Here is a 19220-nt window from a genome sequence, read left to right as displayed (position 1 = left end):
GAGGCTACGATTCTTTTCATTCAAAAAGTAGGAAAGGAATACAAGATCTACGGCCGCAGTGTCCTTTTAACCAGGGTGCAAAACGAGTTGTAAGTGGATGTAATAAGGCAGTAGTCTGGATGGAATCTGCTTTAGGGATTTGGATTGAAGACTGACGGAAGAAGACCAACGGCGGTGATATACAGTTGCCTGAAGAGGGTCCTTTAGAAGAGCTGTAACACTCTCTTTTGTTGTGCAGTAAACCTAAACTCATCGTTATTGAACAAGTCATTGTGTCATTGTTGGTGAGTAACCATAATTAATTTTCTACTTACAGTACTTAGTACATGTATGTACGTTTAGTGTCACTGTACACACATTTACTGTATACAATTTTTCTTGCATTGTACGTATTTATTGCTGGTGGCCTGTCTATCGTAATGGCTGTAAAATATGTGATATCGGAGACACTCGATATCTTTAAAATAATATTTAGGTTTTACTGTATATAAACAGTGTGTTTACATACATAATTTCAATGAATCTTACCTAATATGTAAGAGAATACAAAGGGTTTATGCTGTATAACTCTGCGGGGAATATTTATAAACAGTGTGGGAGAGTTTACAAGGGTTTAAAATATATAAAAATAACCATACAAACATATGGCTTCTACTTTGCGGATTTTCACCTATCGCGTTGGGTCTGGAACGCAACCCCCTGCGATCGAGGAGGGATTACTGTACTTCTTTCTGTTTCAAGATTGTTAAATTTTTTTCCCCGTGGACAGCAAGGCAGAAAATTCACCTCTGATTTCTTAGGCTTCTTCACCATTCGAGTTTTTTCCCCCCAATGCTGACCTTTTCTGCCTGTTAAGAGTGAGCTCTGAACATCCAGCAATGCGTAATTTCTGCCTGAAATTTCCCGTTTTAAAATTTCAGGCTGAACTTCCATCCATACCATCCACATGATGTCCCAGGCTCTTTCAAACATGGATGCTTCTCTACCAGGCTCTTCCTCAATCACTTCCTTTCGCCTTTTCTCCCAGGGCTTTTGCAACAGCATTATATTGCTCTCCTCTTGGATATGCCTTGATGGCATATATAGACTCTGCCAGCTTGTCAAGAATGTCAGTTGTCATGTCTTTTGATACTGTGGAAAAATACAAAACAGCTTGATCAATCTGGTGTACGTGACAAAGGTCAGGCAAACTCTGCTTGCCCAAAGTCTGCGTGCTAAGTGCTACTTCTTGTTTTAAGGTTACTACACAAAAAACCACAAGTGTGGACTCATCGAGCCCCAAAGTAAGGAAACTAGCAGATGTATTCCACCTTTAGATTTCTGGTAGCTGATTCAGGCTAATATTTTGAAATACTTGTGTAACTAAAGTCATAAGACAAAAGCCCTATAAAAATTTGGGACACCAACCCCTCGGGGCAGATGAAGGGCAGGTGTCCTAGGACTGTGCTTCTCTGTCATTTAACCTTTGCCTGGTGTGTATCAATAAAAGATTTTTATTAACTTTAATTATATCTCTCTGTCTTCAGTCACAAGAAATGACACCATAGACAAAGTGTCAACAATACATTTAAGAGGGAGCCATTATTTAAATAAGATTCATTCCCTTGCTTGAGTTTAAGTTCAACGTCAGAGGAGCAAGTTGGAATGACAAATGGATCTGGCCACTCTCGAAGATGAATGCAAGGTGAGTCTTCTTAAGAGGTGTCTAAGCTGGCAGTGTCTAAAGACGAGTCAGAGAGCTGGCAGTCAACTGAAGACAGAGGAGTGGTCTTCTGTATTATCTTCAGCGTTGCCCTCCCTTCAGGCAGGTCAGATATGTTGGTTAAGTTACAAAGTTCATTTTGGAAAGCTGGGTCTTCAAATTGCAGGACCAAAACACCTAGTTCTTTGCACAATATGGCGACCAGCTCATCTACTGTGTCTGGACGGCTTTCAGGTGAAACTCTTCTAATGTCATCAGGGGCAATGATAACTCGGAACAACATGGCTTCTGAAGAAACTGTAAAGAGAAGAGAGACAAGTTACTGTATAGATATTAAAATATGCATTCAATGACACTAAACACAAATCTAAAGATTAAACAAACGCCACATAGTGGTTAGCTGATATTTTATTTAAAAAAAAAATAAGTGAAACCGGCAGAAGAATGTTTTTTTTTCTTTTTTGGTCATAACATGATAAACGTTGAATAATATCAATCGCTTACTGTAACTATTGTGCTGTGTCCCAGTGGACCAGAAATGCCTTTGGAGAGATGAATTTTTGTCCTTTGATGGTGTATGATGAAAGTGGGCTGTAGTCATTCAGGTCCTGTGGATCTACGATAATGATATCAGAGAACTTTCCTTTGCATAATTCGAAACATCGAAGGTGTTCCAAATACCATGCCTTATAAGGTTCAACAATGAATGAAGCCTTCTGAGAAATAATTAGCAATTTAACTAATTTTTCCAAAGTTAGGCAGGCCACTTTTGTGACCAAAAGACACAAACATACCCTCAGAGTACTTTGTGCCATGTAAGGATACAGCAGAGGTTAGACCAACAGACCCCACATTCTTATATTTACTCTGAATTGCTGTTTTTGTGGAGATCTCTAGAATATTTAGAGAAACATTTGTGTGTTGTTGTCATATATATATATATATATATATATATATATATATATATATATATTATATACACACACACATAAACATATATATATATATATACATATCTATACATATACACATATATACATACATATATATCTACATATATACACACAAATACATACATACATATATAAACATATATATACATATACATACATATCTACATATATACACACACAGCTATTTCATATCAGTGCAATACGCTGTTTGTTAAAACGGTTGACTCCAGCTCTTACGTGCAATAACAAATCAAATCATTCAGTTGTCTTTGCTCATATGTCATTTTAGAGCTGGACGCCTGGCATCATTTTTGGCCACAAGTTCGTTTCTGTTTGGTGTGAAGTTCTGTGTTGTGGAGATTCTCAGGATGGATTGCAGGTGCTCATCAGTGAGGCGACTCCTGTGTGCTGTTTTGTTAGTCTTTATCACTGAGAAGAGCTTCTCACACAGATATGTGCTACCAAACATGCACAAGGTTCGAGCCGCATGTAGACGGACTTTTTGTTCTTCAAAGTCACCAAAGTGCCGTGCAAACTCAGTGCGCAATAACTCTAGCCGCAATAACTTGCAGCATCATAAGGTAGACTTGATTAACGCGTAAGTGTTCGGCAAGGCAGCTGAAGCACTGCATTATGGGATCTGTAGTTTATTGTGTTACCAGCACTTCATATACCCGGCTTTAATAACAATAATACAGTATATAAAATGATCTCGGGCGGATATAATTACGCCCGGGCCGGCTGTGGCCCGCGGCCCTTGAGTTTGACACATATGGACTAAATAGAACTTGAAAAGATATATTTTTTCAAATGTGATCGCGCAATTCAGATAGAGTTGACGCGCACTACAGCCTGCATGCCTCAATGAGTCATCCTCCCCTCGCTCTTACTTTTTTACCGTTCATCTAATGAATACACTGAGTATGGCTTTACCAAAACAATCATTGATGGCGAATAAAGTATCCATTATTCGAGTATGTAGATCGGGATATATATATATATATATATATATATATATACCAGCGTATCGCAGCGAGAAGTAGTGTGTTAAAAAGGTAGAAAAGAAAAGGGAACATTTTAAAAATAACGTAACATGACTGTCAATATACAGTATTTGTTTTGTGAGTGTTACTGAGTGTTGCTGTCATCAAGGATTTGATTATCATTATTTCTTTCAATCAGGTTCGTATTTGTAGGATGTGTTGTGTTCAAGTTACATTCCGTGTTTGTCAATCGTTGTAAAGATGACAGGTTTCATTCATCGATTCGTTTCTTACTGCATCAATAAACAGCTCGTCTTCTTCTTTATCTGAGACCTGACACACTGCATGCACGGGTTTTTTACACTGTCTTCCTTTAGCGGACATTGACTTTTCCACCGTGTGCTTTGTTTCCGCAGTAGTTGGATTTATGAATATGCTTATCAGACGCTTCATATTTTTTGCTGCCTTTTCAATTGTGTAATTCGGTTTTTGTTCAGCGCTCTTTGGAACTGTTGCTTTTTATCTGTGCACTGCGTCAGTTCACGTGAGCCGCTCGGTGTACTTGCATCGAAGGTTCCCAGCTGTGCTGGTGCCATCTCGTGCTATGTCCATGGCTGTATTTAATGTTACCTTAGTCCTGGCACTTAAAACTTTCTCTCGCAGTTTCGCTGAGTTTGTGTCAAACACCACCCTGACCATCTCATCTTCCTCTCCATAAGCACAGTCCTTCACCCGTGAATATTTACCCGTGGCAGTTTGCTATTGGATTGCCGCTGACGGACGGCCTTATATGGGCAGGCACTAAATTACAAACGCCAGCGCAGCCTGTCTATGAACTTAATTTAAAGTGTAGGTTTACATCGTGCTTTGTTTCCAAGTAGCAGAACTCATGAATATGGTTGTATATGTCACTCGCTTCTTATTGTTTCGCTGCCTTCTCAATTATATAATGCATGTTTTCTTGAGCGCTTTTTTGAGGTCTTCCTGGTTTTCTATGTACTGCGTGATTACGTGGGAGGCGTGATGATGTCACACGAAACTCCGCCCCACGGCGTTGAAGCTCATCTCCATTACAGTAAATGGAGAAAACTGCTTCCAGTTATGACCATTACGCGTAGAATTTCGATATAAAACCTGCCCAACTTTTGTAAGGAAGCTGTAAGGAATGAACCTGCCAAATTTCAGCCTTCCACCCACACGGGAAGTTGGAGAATTAGTGATGAGTCAGTGAGTGAGGGCTTTGCCTTTTATTAGTGTACTAGCAAAATACCAGCCTTGAGAAGAAGTAGTGTTAAAGAAGCAATGAAAAAGAAAAGGAAACATTTTGAAAATAACTTAACATGATTGTCAATGTAATTGTTTTGTCACTGTTGTGAGTGATGAGTGTTGTTGTCATATATACATATATATATATCTACATATATACACATACATATACACACACACATAAATACATACACACATACATACATACACACACAAATACATATATATATACATACATACACACACACATATATATAAACATATATATACATATACATACATATCTACATATATACACACACAGCTATTTCAGTATCAGTGCAATACGCTGCTTGTTAAAACGGATAACTCCGCTCTTACGCAAGTCTGCGTGGATATTATGAACATAATGCATGCATAAGGTTCGAGCCGCATGTAGACGGACTTTTTTTGTTCTTCGAAGTCACCAAAGCGCCGTGCAAACTCAGTGCGCTCAGTTTATCAGCAAAGTGCGTATTTGGGAACACCGTAGTGACGACTTGGTTCAACATTACTTGGCAACAGGGAAAGTGAGGCAAGGTGCACTGGTGCATTTGTGTCTCCCATAAAAGCAGCTTCACTTGAAATCACTTTGTGATTGTGCACGGGTTAAAACGTCCGCTGAAGTGTCAGATTCTTATTTAATTATGCTGCTTTCTGTATCTTCTGCATTGCATTCAGGTTAACCTGATGTTTTGTCTCATAGTGCCGTCTTAGATTAAATTCTGTAATTACAGCCACATTAGCTCCACAAATGAGACACACGGGTTTAGTAAACATATACTCAGCCTCCCATCGGTTTTTAAAGGCTCTATTTTCAGAATCAACTTTTCTCTTCAGCATCGTGTGAGCTAGCTTCGCAATAACTTGATTAACTCGGTAAGTGTTCGGCAAGGCAGCTGAAGCGCTGCATTATGGGATCTGTAGTTTATTGTGTTACCAGCGCTTCATATACCCGGCTTTAATAACAATAATACAGTATATAAAATGATCTCGGGCCGGATATAATTACGCGCGGGCGGATGTGGCCCGCCCTTGAGTTTGACACATATGGACTAAATAGAACTTGAAAAGATATATTTTTTCAAATGTGATCGCGCAATTCAGATAGAGTTGACGCGCACTACAGCCTGCATGCCTCAATAAGTCATCCTTCCCTGGCTCTTACTTTTTTACCGTTCATCTAATGAATACACTGAGTATGGCTTTACCAAAACAATCATTGATGGCGAATAAAGTATCCATTATTCGAGTATGTAGATCGGGTTATATATATATACATATATATATATATATATATACCCGTATCGCAGCGAGAAGTAGTGTGTTAAAAAGCTATGAAAAGAAAAGGGAACATTTTAAAAATAACGTAACATGACTGTCAATATACAGTATTTGTTTTGTGAGTGTTACTGAGTGTTGCTGTCATCAAGGATTTGATTATCATTATTTCTTTCAATCAGGTTCGTATTTGTAGGATGTGTTGTGTTCAAGTTACATTCCGTGTTTGTCAATCGTTGTAAAGATGACAGGTTTCATTCATCGATTCGCTTTCTTACTGCATCAATAAACAGCTCGTCTTCTTCTTTATCTGAGACCTGACACACTGCATGCACGGTTTTTTACACTGTCTTCCTTTAGCGGACATTGACTTTTTCCAACGTGTGCTTTGTTTTGGATTTATGAATATGCTTGTATGTATGAGACGCTTCATATTTTTGCTGCCTTTTCAATTGTGTAATTCGGTTTTGTTCAGCTCTTTGGAACTGTTGCTTTTATCTGTGCACTGCGCCAGTTCACGTGAGCGCTCGTGTACATGCATCGAAGTTTCCCAGCTGTGCTGGTGCCATCTCGTGCTATGTCCATGGCTGTATTTAATGTTACCTTAGTCCTGGCACTTAAAACTTTCTCTCGCAGTTTCGCTGAGTTTGTGTCAAACACCACCCTGACCATCTCATCTTCCTCTGCATAAGCACAGTCCTTAACCCGTGAATATTTAGTGGAGTTTGCTATTGGATTGCCGCTGACGGACGGCCTTATATGGGCAGGCACTAAATTACAAACGCCAGCGCAGCCTGTCTATGAACTTAATTTAAAGTGTAGGTTTACATCGGCTTTGTTTCAAGTAGCAGAACTCATGAATATGGTTGTATATGTCACTCGCCGCTTCTTATTGTTTCGCTGCCTTCTCAATTATATAATGCATGTTTTCTTCAGCGCTTTTTAGGTCTTCCTGGTTTTCTATGTACTGCGTGATTACGTGGGAGGCGTGATGATGTCACACGAAACTCCGCCCCACGGCGTTGAAGCTCATCTCCATTACAGTAAATGGAGAAAACTGCTTCCAGTTATGACCATTACGCGTAGAATTTCGATATAAAACCTGCCCAACTTTTGTAAGGAAGCTGTAAGGAATGAACCTGCCAAATTTCAGCCTTCCACCCACACGGGAAGTTGGAGAATTAGTGATGAGTCAGTGAGTGAGTGAGTGAGTGAGTGAGTGAGGGCTTTGCCTTTTATTAGTATAGATAGATATATATATATATATATATATATATATATAGTAAAGAATTCCACGTACAGTCAAAAAAGGTTTGGGGTTTTTACGGCCCCGTATATTGTCTACACACTTCAGACAATAAAAAAAACAGGTCAAAAACAGAAGAAACAAAACATTCATCTGCGCGACGCCATACTAGGCGTCGGCAGCCATTTTATATAGGAGGAGCCGGAAGTGCAGGAATGCTGGGAAGGAGGCGTGAGGGATGACGGGACTGCTGACGTCAGGGAAGATGGCGGAGGAAGGGCGGAAGTGGATGTACTGCGGTACAGTGCCTTATGGCGGAGCTTCTTTAGTTCTGGAAAACAAAGGAAAAAGGTTAGTTCCCCGCCGGCGAACGTCTTTCGAAGTGCTTTAAGGTCCATCTACGGCCTCCTACTTGCGCATGCGTGACACGACCCCCCCCTTAGCCCGAGACCGTCAGGACGGGTGGACCTAACCGAGAGGTCGTGAATACGAGAGAGGGCATCGGCGTTGGCCTGAAGGCCGCCGCGGCAATAAGTGACCGTGAACTTATAGGGCTGTAAGTCCAAAAACCACCTGGTGACCCGCGGGTTCGACTCCTTATGAAGGGACATCCACTGCAGCGCAGCGTGATCAGTCACTAGAGTGAACTCGCGACCCAAAAGGTAGTACCGGAGATAAGTCACAGCCCACTTAATGGCCAGGGCTTCCTTCTCCACCGCCGCATACCGAGTCTCCCGGTCCAGCAGTTTCCGGCTCAGGTACATCTCGGGGTGTTCGACACCATTGATGCTTTGGCTCAACACGGCACCCAGTCCTGTGTCCGAAGCATCGGTCTGGAGAATAAAGGGAAAGGTAAAATCAGGGGTTCTTAATATAGGTGTCGACGTTAGGGCCTTTTTTAAGTCACTGAATGCGTGTTCTGCCTTGTCGTTCCAAACCACATGAAGGGGAGCGCCTTTCTTTGTCAAGTCAGTCAAGGGTGCTGCCCTCTCGGAGAAACAGGGTACGAACCGGCGGTAGTACCCGGCCAACCCCAGGAAAGCCTGCACCTGTCTCTTGGTATTCGGACGGGGCCATCCCAGGATGTCTTTGACTTTGGAACACTGGGGTCTCACCTGTCCTCGCCCCACAAGGTAGCGTAAATATTTGGCCACCTTCAAGCCAAAGAAACACTTACGGGGGTTAATACGGAGGCCGGCTTTAGCCAGTGTCATGAGGACAGCAGAGACCTGCAATAGATGCTCCTCTCAGGTGCCGGAATTGATGACGACGTCATCCAGGTAGGCGGCACTATAGGACTGGTGGGGCTTCAGCACTTTATCCACCAGACGCTGAAAAGTCACTGGGGCCCCGTGCAGCCCAAATGGGAGGACCTTGTATTGCCTGTGTCCACTAGGGGTGCTAAAGGCCGTTTTCTCTTTCGCGGATGCCGTTAAAGGAATTTGTCAATACCCTTTTGTCATGTCAAGGGTAGTCAAGTATCGGGCCGCACCCAGCCGCTCGAGTAGGTCGTCAATGCGGGGCATCGGGTAGGCATCGAACTTGGAGACCTGTGTGTGTGCGCGTCTCTCTCGCGCTGCCTGTGTGTGTGTGTCTGTGTGTTGCGCTCTCTCGCTTGCTTGCTGCACAGGAAATGCACAGGGAGAGACTGAACATGTACAAACCGAAAGGGAAACTGGCTTGTTCGTATACCGAGTGTGTGGTCGTGAACCGAGGCAAAAGTTTGGCAAACTTTTTGGTCATAAACCGAGTTGTACGTGTACCGAGACGTTCATGAACCGAGGTTCCACTGTACTTGGCATATTGACCTTTTACCCTTTTTCCTCATTCACTATGAGGAAGTTAAAATAAAAAAGAGGAAGGCAGCTTGAATCATATCTATCAACTCTTTTTCCAAAAAACATAGTTTTTGAAAGAAATGGTTTCACACAGAAATCAACATAAAACATCTGTTGCTGCATGCTGCAGCTGCCAGTTTGCCACGAGTGTGCAGCAGACTTGGTGCCAGGCTGTCTTCGCATCACGGTCGCAGTGCATTGCAATCTGGTTTCTACCACTTACCATTGTTAAGTGGCAGTCCTCCTGGCGAACATTGCCGTAGGCGTGCCAGCTACTCAATTAGCTGGGGACCAGTCAGCTGAAGCTGGAACGTCACATTCGTTTTCGATCACTTGTATCAAAATCTGAGTCTGGCAAGTCATAGTCCAGTTCAGAGATAATAGACAAAACTTCGTCCACAGAGTATTTTGCTTTATCTATTTGCTTTGATCTCTCGCCATTATGTCGGTGCCATTTTTGCTCTTGTTTGCACCTTACTACTCACACGAGCACAGAAAATCTCGGTCAAACCAATGATGCTAACTTTCCTTTTAGCAACGAGAGTCCAACTAAAACATAACAGTTTGTTTTGGCACAGTTTACAGTTGATTGCTATTGTCAACTCCTCCTTTTGACAAAAGTCGACAACATCCCTAAAAGAGTTAATGTGCAATAAAAGCTGCTTTAAATCTATTCAAACGAATAGACGATTTGTCTTTTTTAGATGTAAACAACTTTTAACATACTACTAGGCTGACCCGGCTTTTAAGGCGACCGACTTTTAAGTTGACCACTTCTTAAGGCAATTCAATATGTAGATCAATTTGATATTTTATACAAACTCATTAATTTGGTTATATTGCATTTGAGCGGTATTACTTTAATACTCGTAGTTTGTTATTTTTGTGATGAAATTTAAACTTTTTTCTATATTGAGGTCGCCCTTTTGAACCCCGTGATATTTACTACGCGGTGAGGCATTTGTACTCCATCAACATTAATTATTTCCAGAGACATAATTTTGTCTATTTTTCCAGCGCATCACGCACAAAAGAAAGGGAACGATGGGAGCTCCAGAACTCTGCTCACATCATGTCGCTTCGTACCGCAAGCTGCAAGTAGTAAGTCTGTGATAAGCGGGATACCGCTATGCTTTCCACTCACGGGACGGAAGGACAATCCCGACCGCTTTTCTATAGTAAGAAAGAAGAAGAAGATATCGCACAGTCTGGAGTAGAAAATCATCCTTTACCTGGAAAAACGGAACTACAAATCCCATCGTGCATTGCAAAATGGACGGGGCGTGTGTGAAACTCCGCGCCTGCGCAGCACTCACTGGACGGAAGAACAATCCCAACCGCTTTTATATAGAAGGATTGTTATTTACTTTTTAAAATTGGAATTCTGTTTATGACATGAAACTCCCATCAGGAGAACATGCAGAGTGCCACATAATAGATCGAGCCACTTGGCACATTCTATACAGAAATGCGTTATAAGCATGAACAGACATAACTGTTGATCAGCAGTTCCCCCTAGAGGAAATTCTGAAGCCGTTTGGCGCAGTGAAAGTCAAATAAGCCCAACAAAGTCTGAAAACAAACTGCTAATGTAAGTAATAACAGGGGCGGCTCTAGGCTCGTGGCGGCCCTCATGGGCAGAGAAAGAATCGGTGGCTCCTTCGCCCGCCAGTGTCAATATGGCATCTTATGCACGGCGGATGGCCACGGCCGTTGCGGACACTGCATAGCCGCGTTGCGCTCATGACACAAGCGTTTAACTTTTTTTGAGATTTGTCGCCGTGTTTTTAGCTGTGTCGTTATTTTCTGTTTTATATTCAATATATATTGGCGTGGCGGCCCTGTGCAGGTGAACAGTTTGCACGTGCCTAAGGCCGCCCCTGGTAATACTATAATACTATTTTTAGCAAGATCACACTCGACTGCAAAGAAAAAGACCGTGTGAGCCTTTCACGGGCAATTTGAAACAAGTCACTGGTGACAGTATTATCACATCACTCTGCACATCGCCAGAAGTGGACTGATACAGGTGCTGTTCCACTTTGGATGAACTATCGCACTTCCGATGGAGAAGCCGACATAGTTAATGTGTATCCGCACGCACTCCCTATCCCCAAATTAATTGTGTAAAGTGCATAACGCATCGCGTTATATACTGTATGTGTGTAGAGGAAGAAGAAGCCGACACGTTAGGATGCAACGCCACTAAATTGTTCACCTTCAAGCACTGACTTAGCATGGCAAGTAAGTTATTTGCCCAAAAGATAGCGACTTCCCGGCACTGAATAGAAAAAAAAAACGAGACGGGAGCTGCGAGACACTAATAACGTGTAAAGGCAGAGCAGAAAGCACAAGTAGCAAAGTAACATTGAATCCAGTGCACGCCAGCAGCAAAAATTATTACGAGCTGCTGGTGTATAGAGCACGATACCTGGAGCATCATGCTGCCTAACATTTGCCGATATCATCCATGAAATATTAAAGTAATGTTGTAATTTTATGAACGGTTCACTTTACAGAAACATATTGTTTTGACTAATATTACATGTTTCTAGATGATTGAAAACTTGCTTTTTACAATTAAATACATAAATGGTTTTATCCGTGCCGGAAAATCAACTTGGGGAAAGCTGCTCGTTCTCTTTCCCGGTAAAATGATGCAGTGCAAAATTTACGAATGAACACGTGCAGACACACAAAAGCTATGTAACATGTCACCATAAAAATAGATTTCTATACTTTACTGTGTGTTCTTTTACGAGTCCAGCTGAAATAAATGTGTTGGCGTTTAACTAATGAATAGTGAAGTAGTTCTCTGCCTCGTTGACTCCATTGTGGTTTTACTATTGGAAAAAAAAGCGCTTGGCAGTTCTAGTGTTAATAATTATAAAGATGGCCGCATTTTTCATTTACTTCACTATGGAATAAAAACTGAAACTGATCTAAAAATGATAAATACGACATTCTACTTACTGTTAAACCAGGATACAGCACTGTGTATTTGGTTTGACTTTGAAATAAAATGGTGCCTCCTCCTTAAACATGAAATGTTTTTTAGCATTGCAGCTGCGCATGCGGCAACGTGATGACGCAAACGCACAATTAACGAATGCCTATTGTGGAACCAACATACAATAATAAGTTGTTTCAATTAATTAAAAACGTAATGTAAGTTTCCAAGACAAAAACATACATTTTTAGGTTATCTTGACAGCATTGGTTATTCTAGATTGACTTGACAAATAATTAAGAGTTATGACAACAAAAAGTAAAAATACTTTTTTACAGTGAGTCCTAACCAAACATCCAGTTAAAGAAGCACAGTCCAAGTCAATACAGTGCAAAACAATTAAAGTAAGAACACATTCCACTCGATTATTTCAATAATCATTTAAACCCAAAATCATGACCCATAACAACAATTGAAATTGTCACTCAAATGATTTGTTTTGTTATACACATGAAACAAGAAGCACATTTACGTTTGATCTATCTTTACTAGGGGTGTGTGCCCCCTGGCCACCTATGGTGATCCAACCCCACTTCGATAGCTCGCCTGGCTCATTCTCGGTCCATGGTGGGTTTTTTTTAAATATGTGGGGGGTCGGGCTCTTTGTACAAAATGTCACACACGGGAGACGCAAAACACGAACCCCTGCTGGCTTTACTACACGGCGTCAACGCTACGAACTGCGCCATCCACATTACTTTTTAGATCAACGCCCCTCAACTGAAATAGGGGAATGGATGTATATAATGTCTGTTTATGTATGCACGTTTAATTAGTTGTATTAACATGAGAGTATTGTATGTTGTATTGTCCTAATGATGACAAATATATATATATACTCGGAGGCATTACGAATACGAATTATTTTGTAATTCGTATTGACACTACACACTTCAGTTGATATAGTTAAGTGACGGCCTGAAACTACAATTCGGGTTCATTATTGTTATTGTGGATTGCTGTGATTTCTTTGTCTGATACATAGTGTCAAAAATATATCGTCATATATCAACTTTATATATATATATATACTGCTCAAAAGAATTAAAGGAACACTTTTTAATCAGAGTATAGCATAAAGTCAATGAAACTTATGGGATATTAATCTGGTCAGTTAAGTAGCACAGGGGGTTGTTAATCAGTTTCAGCTGCTGTGGTGTTAATGAAATTAACAACAGATGCACTAGAGGGGCAACAATGAGATGACCCCCAAAACAGGAATGGTTTAACAGGTGGAGGCCACTGACATTTTTCCCTCCTCATCTTTTCTGACTGTTTCTTCACTAGTTTTGCATTTGGCTACAGTCAGTGTCACTACTGGTAGCATGAGGCGATACCTGGACCCTACAGAGGTTGCACAGGTAGTCCAACTTCTCCAGGATGGCACATCAATACGTGTCATTGCCAGAAGGTTTGCTGTGTTTCCCTGCACAGTCTCAAGGGCATGAAGGAGATTCTAGGAGACAAGCAGTTACTCTAGGAGAGCCGGAGAGGGTCATAGAAGGTCCATAACCCATCAGCAGGACCAGTATCTGCTCCTTTGGTCAAGGAGGAACAGGATAAGCATTGCCAGAGCCCTACAAAATGACCTCCAGCAGGCCACTGGTGTGAATGTCTCTGACCAAACAACCAGAAACAGACTTCATGAGGGTGACCCAAGGGCCCCATGTCCTCTAATGGGCCCTGAGCTCACTGCCCAGCAGCATGCAGCTCGATTGGCATTCTCCATAGAATACCAGAATTGGCCGATGCACCACTGGTGCCCTGTGCTTTTACAGATGAGAGCAGGTTCACCCTGAGCACGTGACAGAAGTGAAAGGGTCTGGAGAAGCCATGGAGAACATTATGCTGCCTGTAACATCATTCAGCACGAGCAGTTTGGTGGTGGGTTAATGATTGTCTGGGGAGGCATATCCATGGAGGGTCACACAGACCGCTACAGGCTTGACAAAGGCACCTTGGCTGCCATTAGGTATCAGGATGAAATCCTTGGACCCATTGTCAGACCCTATGCTGGTACAGTGGCTCCTGGTGCACGACAATTCCTGGCCTCATGTGGTGAGAGTATGCAGGCAGTTCCTGGAGGATGAAGGAATTGATACCATTGACTGGCCACCACACTTTCCTGACCTAAATCCAATAGAACACCTCTGGGACATTATGTTTTGGTCCATCCAATGCCACCAGGTTGCACCTCAGACTGTCCAGGAGCTCAGTGATGCCCTGGTCCAGATCTGGGAGGAGATCCCCCACAACACCATCTGTCATCTCATTAGAAGCATGCACTGATGTTGTCAGGCATGTATACAAGAACACAGGGGCCATACAAAGTGCTGCGTACAATTTTGAGTTGCTGCAATTAAATTTTGGCAAAATGGACTAGCCTGCCACATCATTTTTTCACTCTGATTTTTGGAGCGCCTTTGAATTCAGGGCTCTGTAGGTTGATCATTTTCATTTCCATCAAACGATGTGGCATCCTTTCGTTCCTAACACATTACCCAGTCTATATCAGTATAGATATCCAGGAGGATTTCTTTTTCCCATTGAGATCTGATGTGTTTTCAAAGTGTTCCTTTAATTTTTTTGAGCAGTTATATATATATATATATATATATATATATATATATATATATATATATATATATATATATATATATATATATATATATATATAAAAAAGATTAGGTAAATCATGCAACGCTCAATTTTCTTCAAAACAGTACGTCACATATGTATCTATAAATATAATTTTTTAGTCTTCATCTTCATTAGGAGAATACAACAATGAAGATTAAACCAATTTAACGTGCATATGTCAAACAAAATATATCGTCTACATGCGCCACGGTGAGAACACTAGTAGTAGCTCAGTTGTGCGGAGCTCGTTAATGACTCTGATTAGGCGGCTACACGCCATTATATTGCGTATGTAAAGAATTTCAGTATAAACTTAATAAACTCCATATTTGTGTGTTTGGAGACCCTGGTGTCGTACTGAATTTGCACTGTGGAAAAACATAACATAAACTACTTGCCAGCATGCCTAAATGTGTCTTTTCGTTTCTGATCGCTAAACGGCACTTCCATCTTAGGACAAATCCCTATGAACAGTTTTAGCCAATCAGTGCCTTCCAAACATGCAGCAGGACAGAGTCCGCCTTCACTGGTAGACGAGCTCTTCATTTCATTCACTTATATTTAGTTGTTAGACTATTTACTGTTAAGTGCTGTTTGAGCTACCGTGTAGTACAACAGGTGGTCTACATCAGGCATGTCAAACTCACTACCATTGGTGGGCCACTTCGACTGCCATACGTGCGTCAGCGGGCCGCACTGTAACAAATACTATTATACTATAATACAAAGTTACTGTAGCTTTCTTTCCAATACTGAAAACTTTAAAAAAAATGTAACACTTAAAGTTTAAAGAAAAGCAATTTATTTCCATACATTCTCCGTACAACAGTATACAATTAGAATCATAGTCTTTTAGCTAGATCCTTATATTATTATATTATATTCATTGCTTATATAGGAGTCTTACAGTCTGAGACTTATTTCTTTTGTCCCGACACTTGGCATCTCTTGTTAGTAACCAGTTCGTCAATATCAGGCTTGAAATCTTGTGCAGCTGCAACTTTTATGAGGCATGAAAGGTGCTCGACAGTAAGTCTTGAGCGATGAGGGGTTTTGGTAGCTTTCATTAATGAAAACAATTGCTCACAAAGGTAAGTGCTACCGAACATAGACAGTCCTCTCGATGCCAACTTACGGATCTGCACATACGAGGGTGGCAGGTAAGCATACAAGCCTGGCACACCAACTTCGTTGTATTTTGCCTTCAGAATAGAATCTGACTGGAGTTCAATCAATTCCATTTGGATATTCTCAGGCGCATTCTCAACATTGTAAGAGTATGGTGACGTAAACAGCACAAAGTCCTGTTGGTGTGAACTGAAATCATGAAAATGCTCACTGAATTCACTGCTCAGTAATTCAAGTTGGAAAACAAATCCTCCAAAAATCTAATTTTACTTTACTAAGTTTACTTCAAAGTTTATATTGTAAAATAAGCCGATATGCAAAAAGCCACCTGACCTACACTAATTTTACAAACTCAAAATCACGAAAATATGTTCACAAACAACTCACCAACTTCTCGTGTCCACTTCAGATCTTCAGCTGTAGTCTGCACTAACTGTTCGTTACAATACTAGCACAAAATTACATAAAATTAGAGCAAAAAAAAAGTGAAAATATGCGAGCTATTACAATTCGTAATGGTCAGTTCTGCCCAGTGGCCAGTCTCAGCAGCCCAGCCAGTAGTGTAACCTAGCAGGGGCGGCTCTAGGCTTGTGGCGGCCCTGGGCAGAGAAAGAATCGGTGGCCCCTTCGCCCGCCAATGCCAATATGGTATCTTATGCACGGCGGATGGCCGTGTCCATCGCGGACACTGCATAGCTACCTCGTGCTCACGGCACGCTTCTATATGCGCGTGTCCGTAACTTGAAAACCAAGTGGCGGCCCATGATATTCTCATTACGGCAGAACGTTATGATACTACATATAGCTTACTGCTCCGACTCTAGCGACATTAGTAAATACAGCGTACTAATTAACAAGAAACACAATGATTTTCGGCCACATTACCGTCAGCTATGTCGTTATTTTCTCTTTCTGTTTTATATTTAATATATATTGGCGTGGTGGCCCTGTGTAGGTGCACAGTTTGCACGTGCCTAAAGCCACCCCTGCTGCAGCCTAGCACTTCAGTTGTGATGTTGTGGATCATTAACTTTGGTCAAGGCTCGTGGCTATACTAGCAGATGATGTTTCCAGTACTGTAATGCCATGGGAAAACGTGCTTTTATCAGAATTAAGAAGTAAGAAAAGTCAATAAGTAACGCCGAAGATGCAGAATGATTCGATCATAAACGACAGTAATCATTTTGTACAAGTTCAGTGCTAACTAGAATCTTTTATGCGGGCCGCATGTTTGACATGCCTGGCCTACGTAGTTCTTAAATCGATATTGAAATGCGCACACAAGTCTCCTAAATTATTTATTGAAATGCCTACGTTTACAGTGTCCGTTTTAGGAAGTCGTAGTTTTTACTTGTTCCCGTTATTAGAAATTATAATTCCTCAGTGTCACATATTATTTGTTATACTCACGAGTCCCTCTTCATTGAGATTCTGTTTTATATTCTGTATATGCAAACATTTTAAACGGAGCGTTAAGTGAACTGACTATAGCAGACTTGTCATCTTCTTAAAATGACTTTATTGATTTGATATTGACAATTAATCATAAGGCCAAACATCAAGGAGGATTTGAGTTTGCATGGACTGCGCTGTTTCTTTGTTTCGTGACATCCCGCCAGTAGAGAGTGTGTCACGTTAACAATGCATTCTGTCCTATATGACAGCGCGCACGCTTTTTTATATTTCCTAAAGGCCAATGTGTGTCAGTTTGTTCATTAATATATTTTGACAGTGTATTTTAAACAGAATTATTAAAACACATTTACCCATATTCATTTCCCATGTAGATATGTAACGTTTGGTGAGAATAAATAAAAAAGTAACAACACATATAACAGTTATGGTGCATTGTTTACGATTAACAGAACTCATCGTTTATCTGAAATGTTCTACTTTGTATTTTTATGTTTGACAATGAGATGCTTCAGTATACAGTCGATTTATTCCACTTGTGAAGGTGTACATTGTCGGTATTCTCCATTGTATTTGCCCCCGAATGTAACGTGTGCCAGTGCAACTGAGGGATGGCAGACGGTTGGTTTAAGAATACAGAAACGACAAAAGCTTAGTCTTTCAGTAATTCTCTTTACATCAATGATTTACTTTGTTGTGCTGCAGTTCAGAAGATTACTTATTTACACCCCCAGCGCAGCCTTTGATAAGATGCATTCACAACGAAAGGATGTTGCTGACAAAGTCAGATGCTTTTTTGAAAGTTTGGCTCCAGATGTGCTTATCCAGCTGCTCCTTCATGTCAGTACTTGAGTGATCTTTAGGTTCACCTCTGGATGAATTCGCAAAGTTTCTTTATAACTTTTTGTCTCATTAACGCAGACATCCTGAGGCTAACAATCTCGCCCCGTCCTACATTTCCGAATGTCTGTCCCCTTACGCTCCCAGTCATAACCTCAGATCTTCAAATGAAGGTCTGCTTATAATTTCAAGAGCCAATCTGTAAAGAATTGGTGAGGTGGCTTTTTGCTGTTACACACCTAAAATTCAGAATAATTTAGCAATAGAAATTCACCAGGCTTATACTGTAGAACAATTAAGAAAAAAAAAAGATAAAATTACATTTTTTTTTTTAAATGTTTTTTTTTTTTTGTAGCTGCATTTTTAGTTTTATCCCTGATAGTCTAAATGGGCACTGAATTATCATTTTCCTCTGGGATCTACAGTTCCATACTTATCTATCTGCTATCTTTTCCATTTCTTCTGTGGTGACGATGTGCTCCACCACATCCTGACTGAGATACCACACTGCCTCGTGTTTATGGATTGAATGGCGGGTGTCCTAGGTGTCCACATGGCCATCATCATTAAATTTGAAGCATGTAAACCATGAGGGCTGATTTACAGTTCATCCAGAAAGTATTCACAGCGCATCACTTTTTCCACATTTTGTTATGTTACAGCCTTATTCCAAAATGGATTAAATTCATTTTTTCCCTCAGAATTCTACACACAACACCCCATAATGACAACATGAAAAAAGTTTACTTGAGGTTTTTGCAAATTTTTTAAAAATAAAAAAACTGAGAAATCACATGTACATAAGTATTGACAGCCTTTGCTCAATACTTTGTCGATGCACCTTTAGCAGCAATTACAGCCTCAAGTCTTTTTGAATATGATGCCACAAGCTTGGCACTCCT

At 40.9% G+C, this 19220-nt stretch overlaps 1 protein-coding gene across 1 annotated transcript in view; it reads right to left on the bottom strand.

Annotated features, from left to right (window-relative positions):
* Positions 1-1475: 1475 nt before the first annotated feature.
* LOC120533329 overlaps positions 1476-19220 on the bottom strand; it is a 32589-nt gene continuing 14844 nt past the window's right edge. The window contains exon 3 of the mRNA XM_039760180.1: positions 1476-1999. Coding sequence (XP_039616114.1) covers positions 1695-1999 — 305 coding nt within the window. The 3' untranslated portion in view covers positions 1476-1694. The remainder of the gene's footprint in view (positions 2000-19220) is intronic.

The sequence above is a fragment of the Polypterus senegalus genome, chromosome 8 (assembly GCF_016835505.1).
Source record: "Polypterus senegalus isolate Bchr_013 chromosome 8, ASM1683550v1, whole genome shotgun sequence".
NCBI lineage: Eukaryota > Metazoa > Chordata > Cladistia > Polypteriformes > Polypteridae > Polypterus > Polypterus senegalus.
The sequence above is the reverse complement of the archived record's forward strand: the minus strand, read 5'-3'. Positions and strand labels throughout refer to the sequence as shown.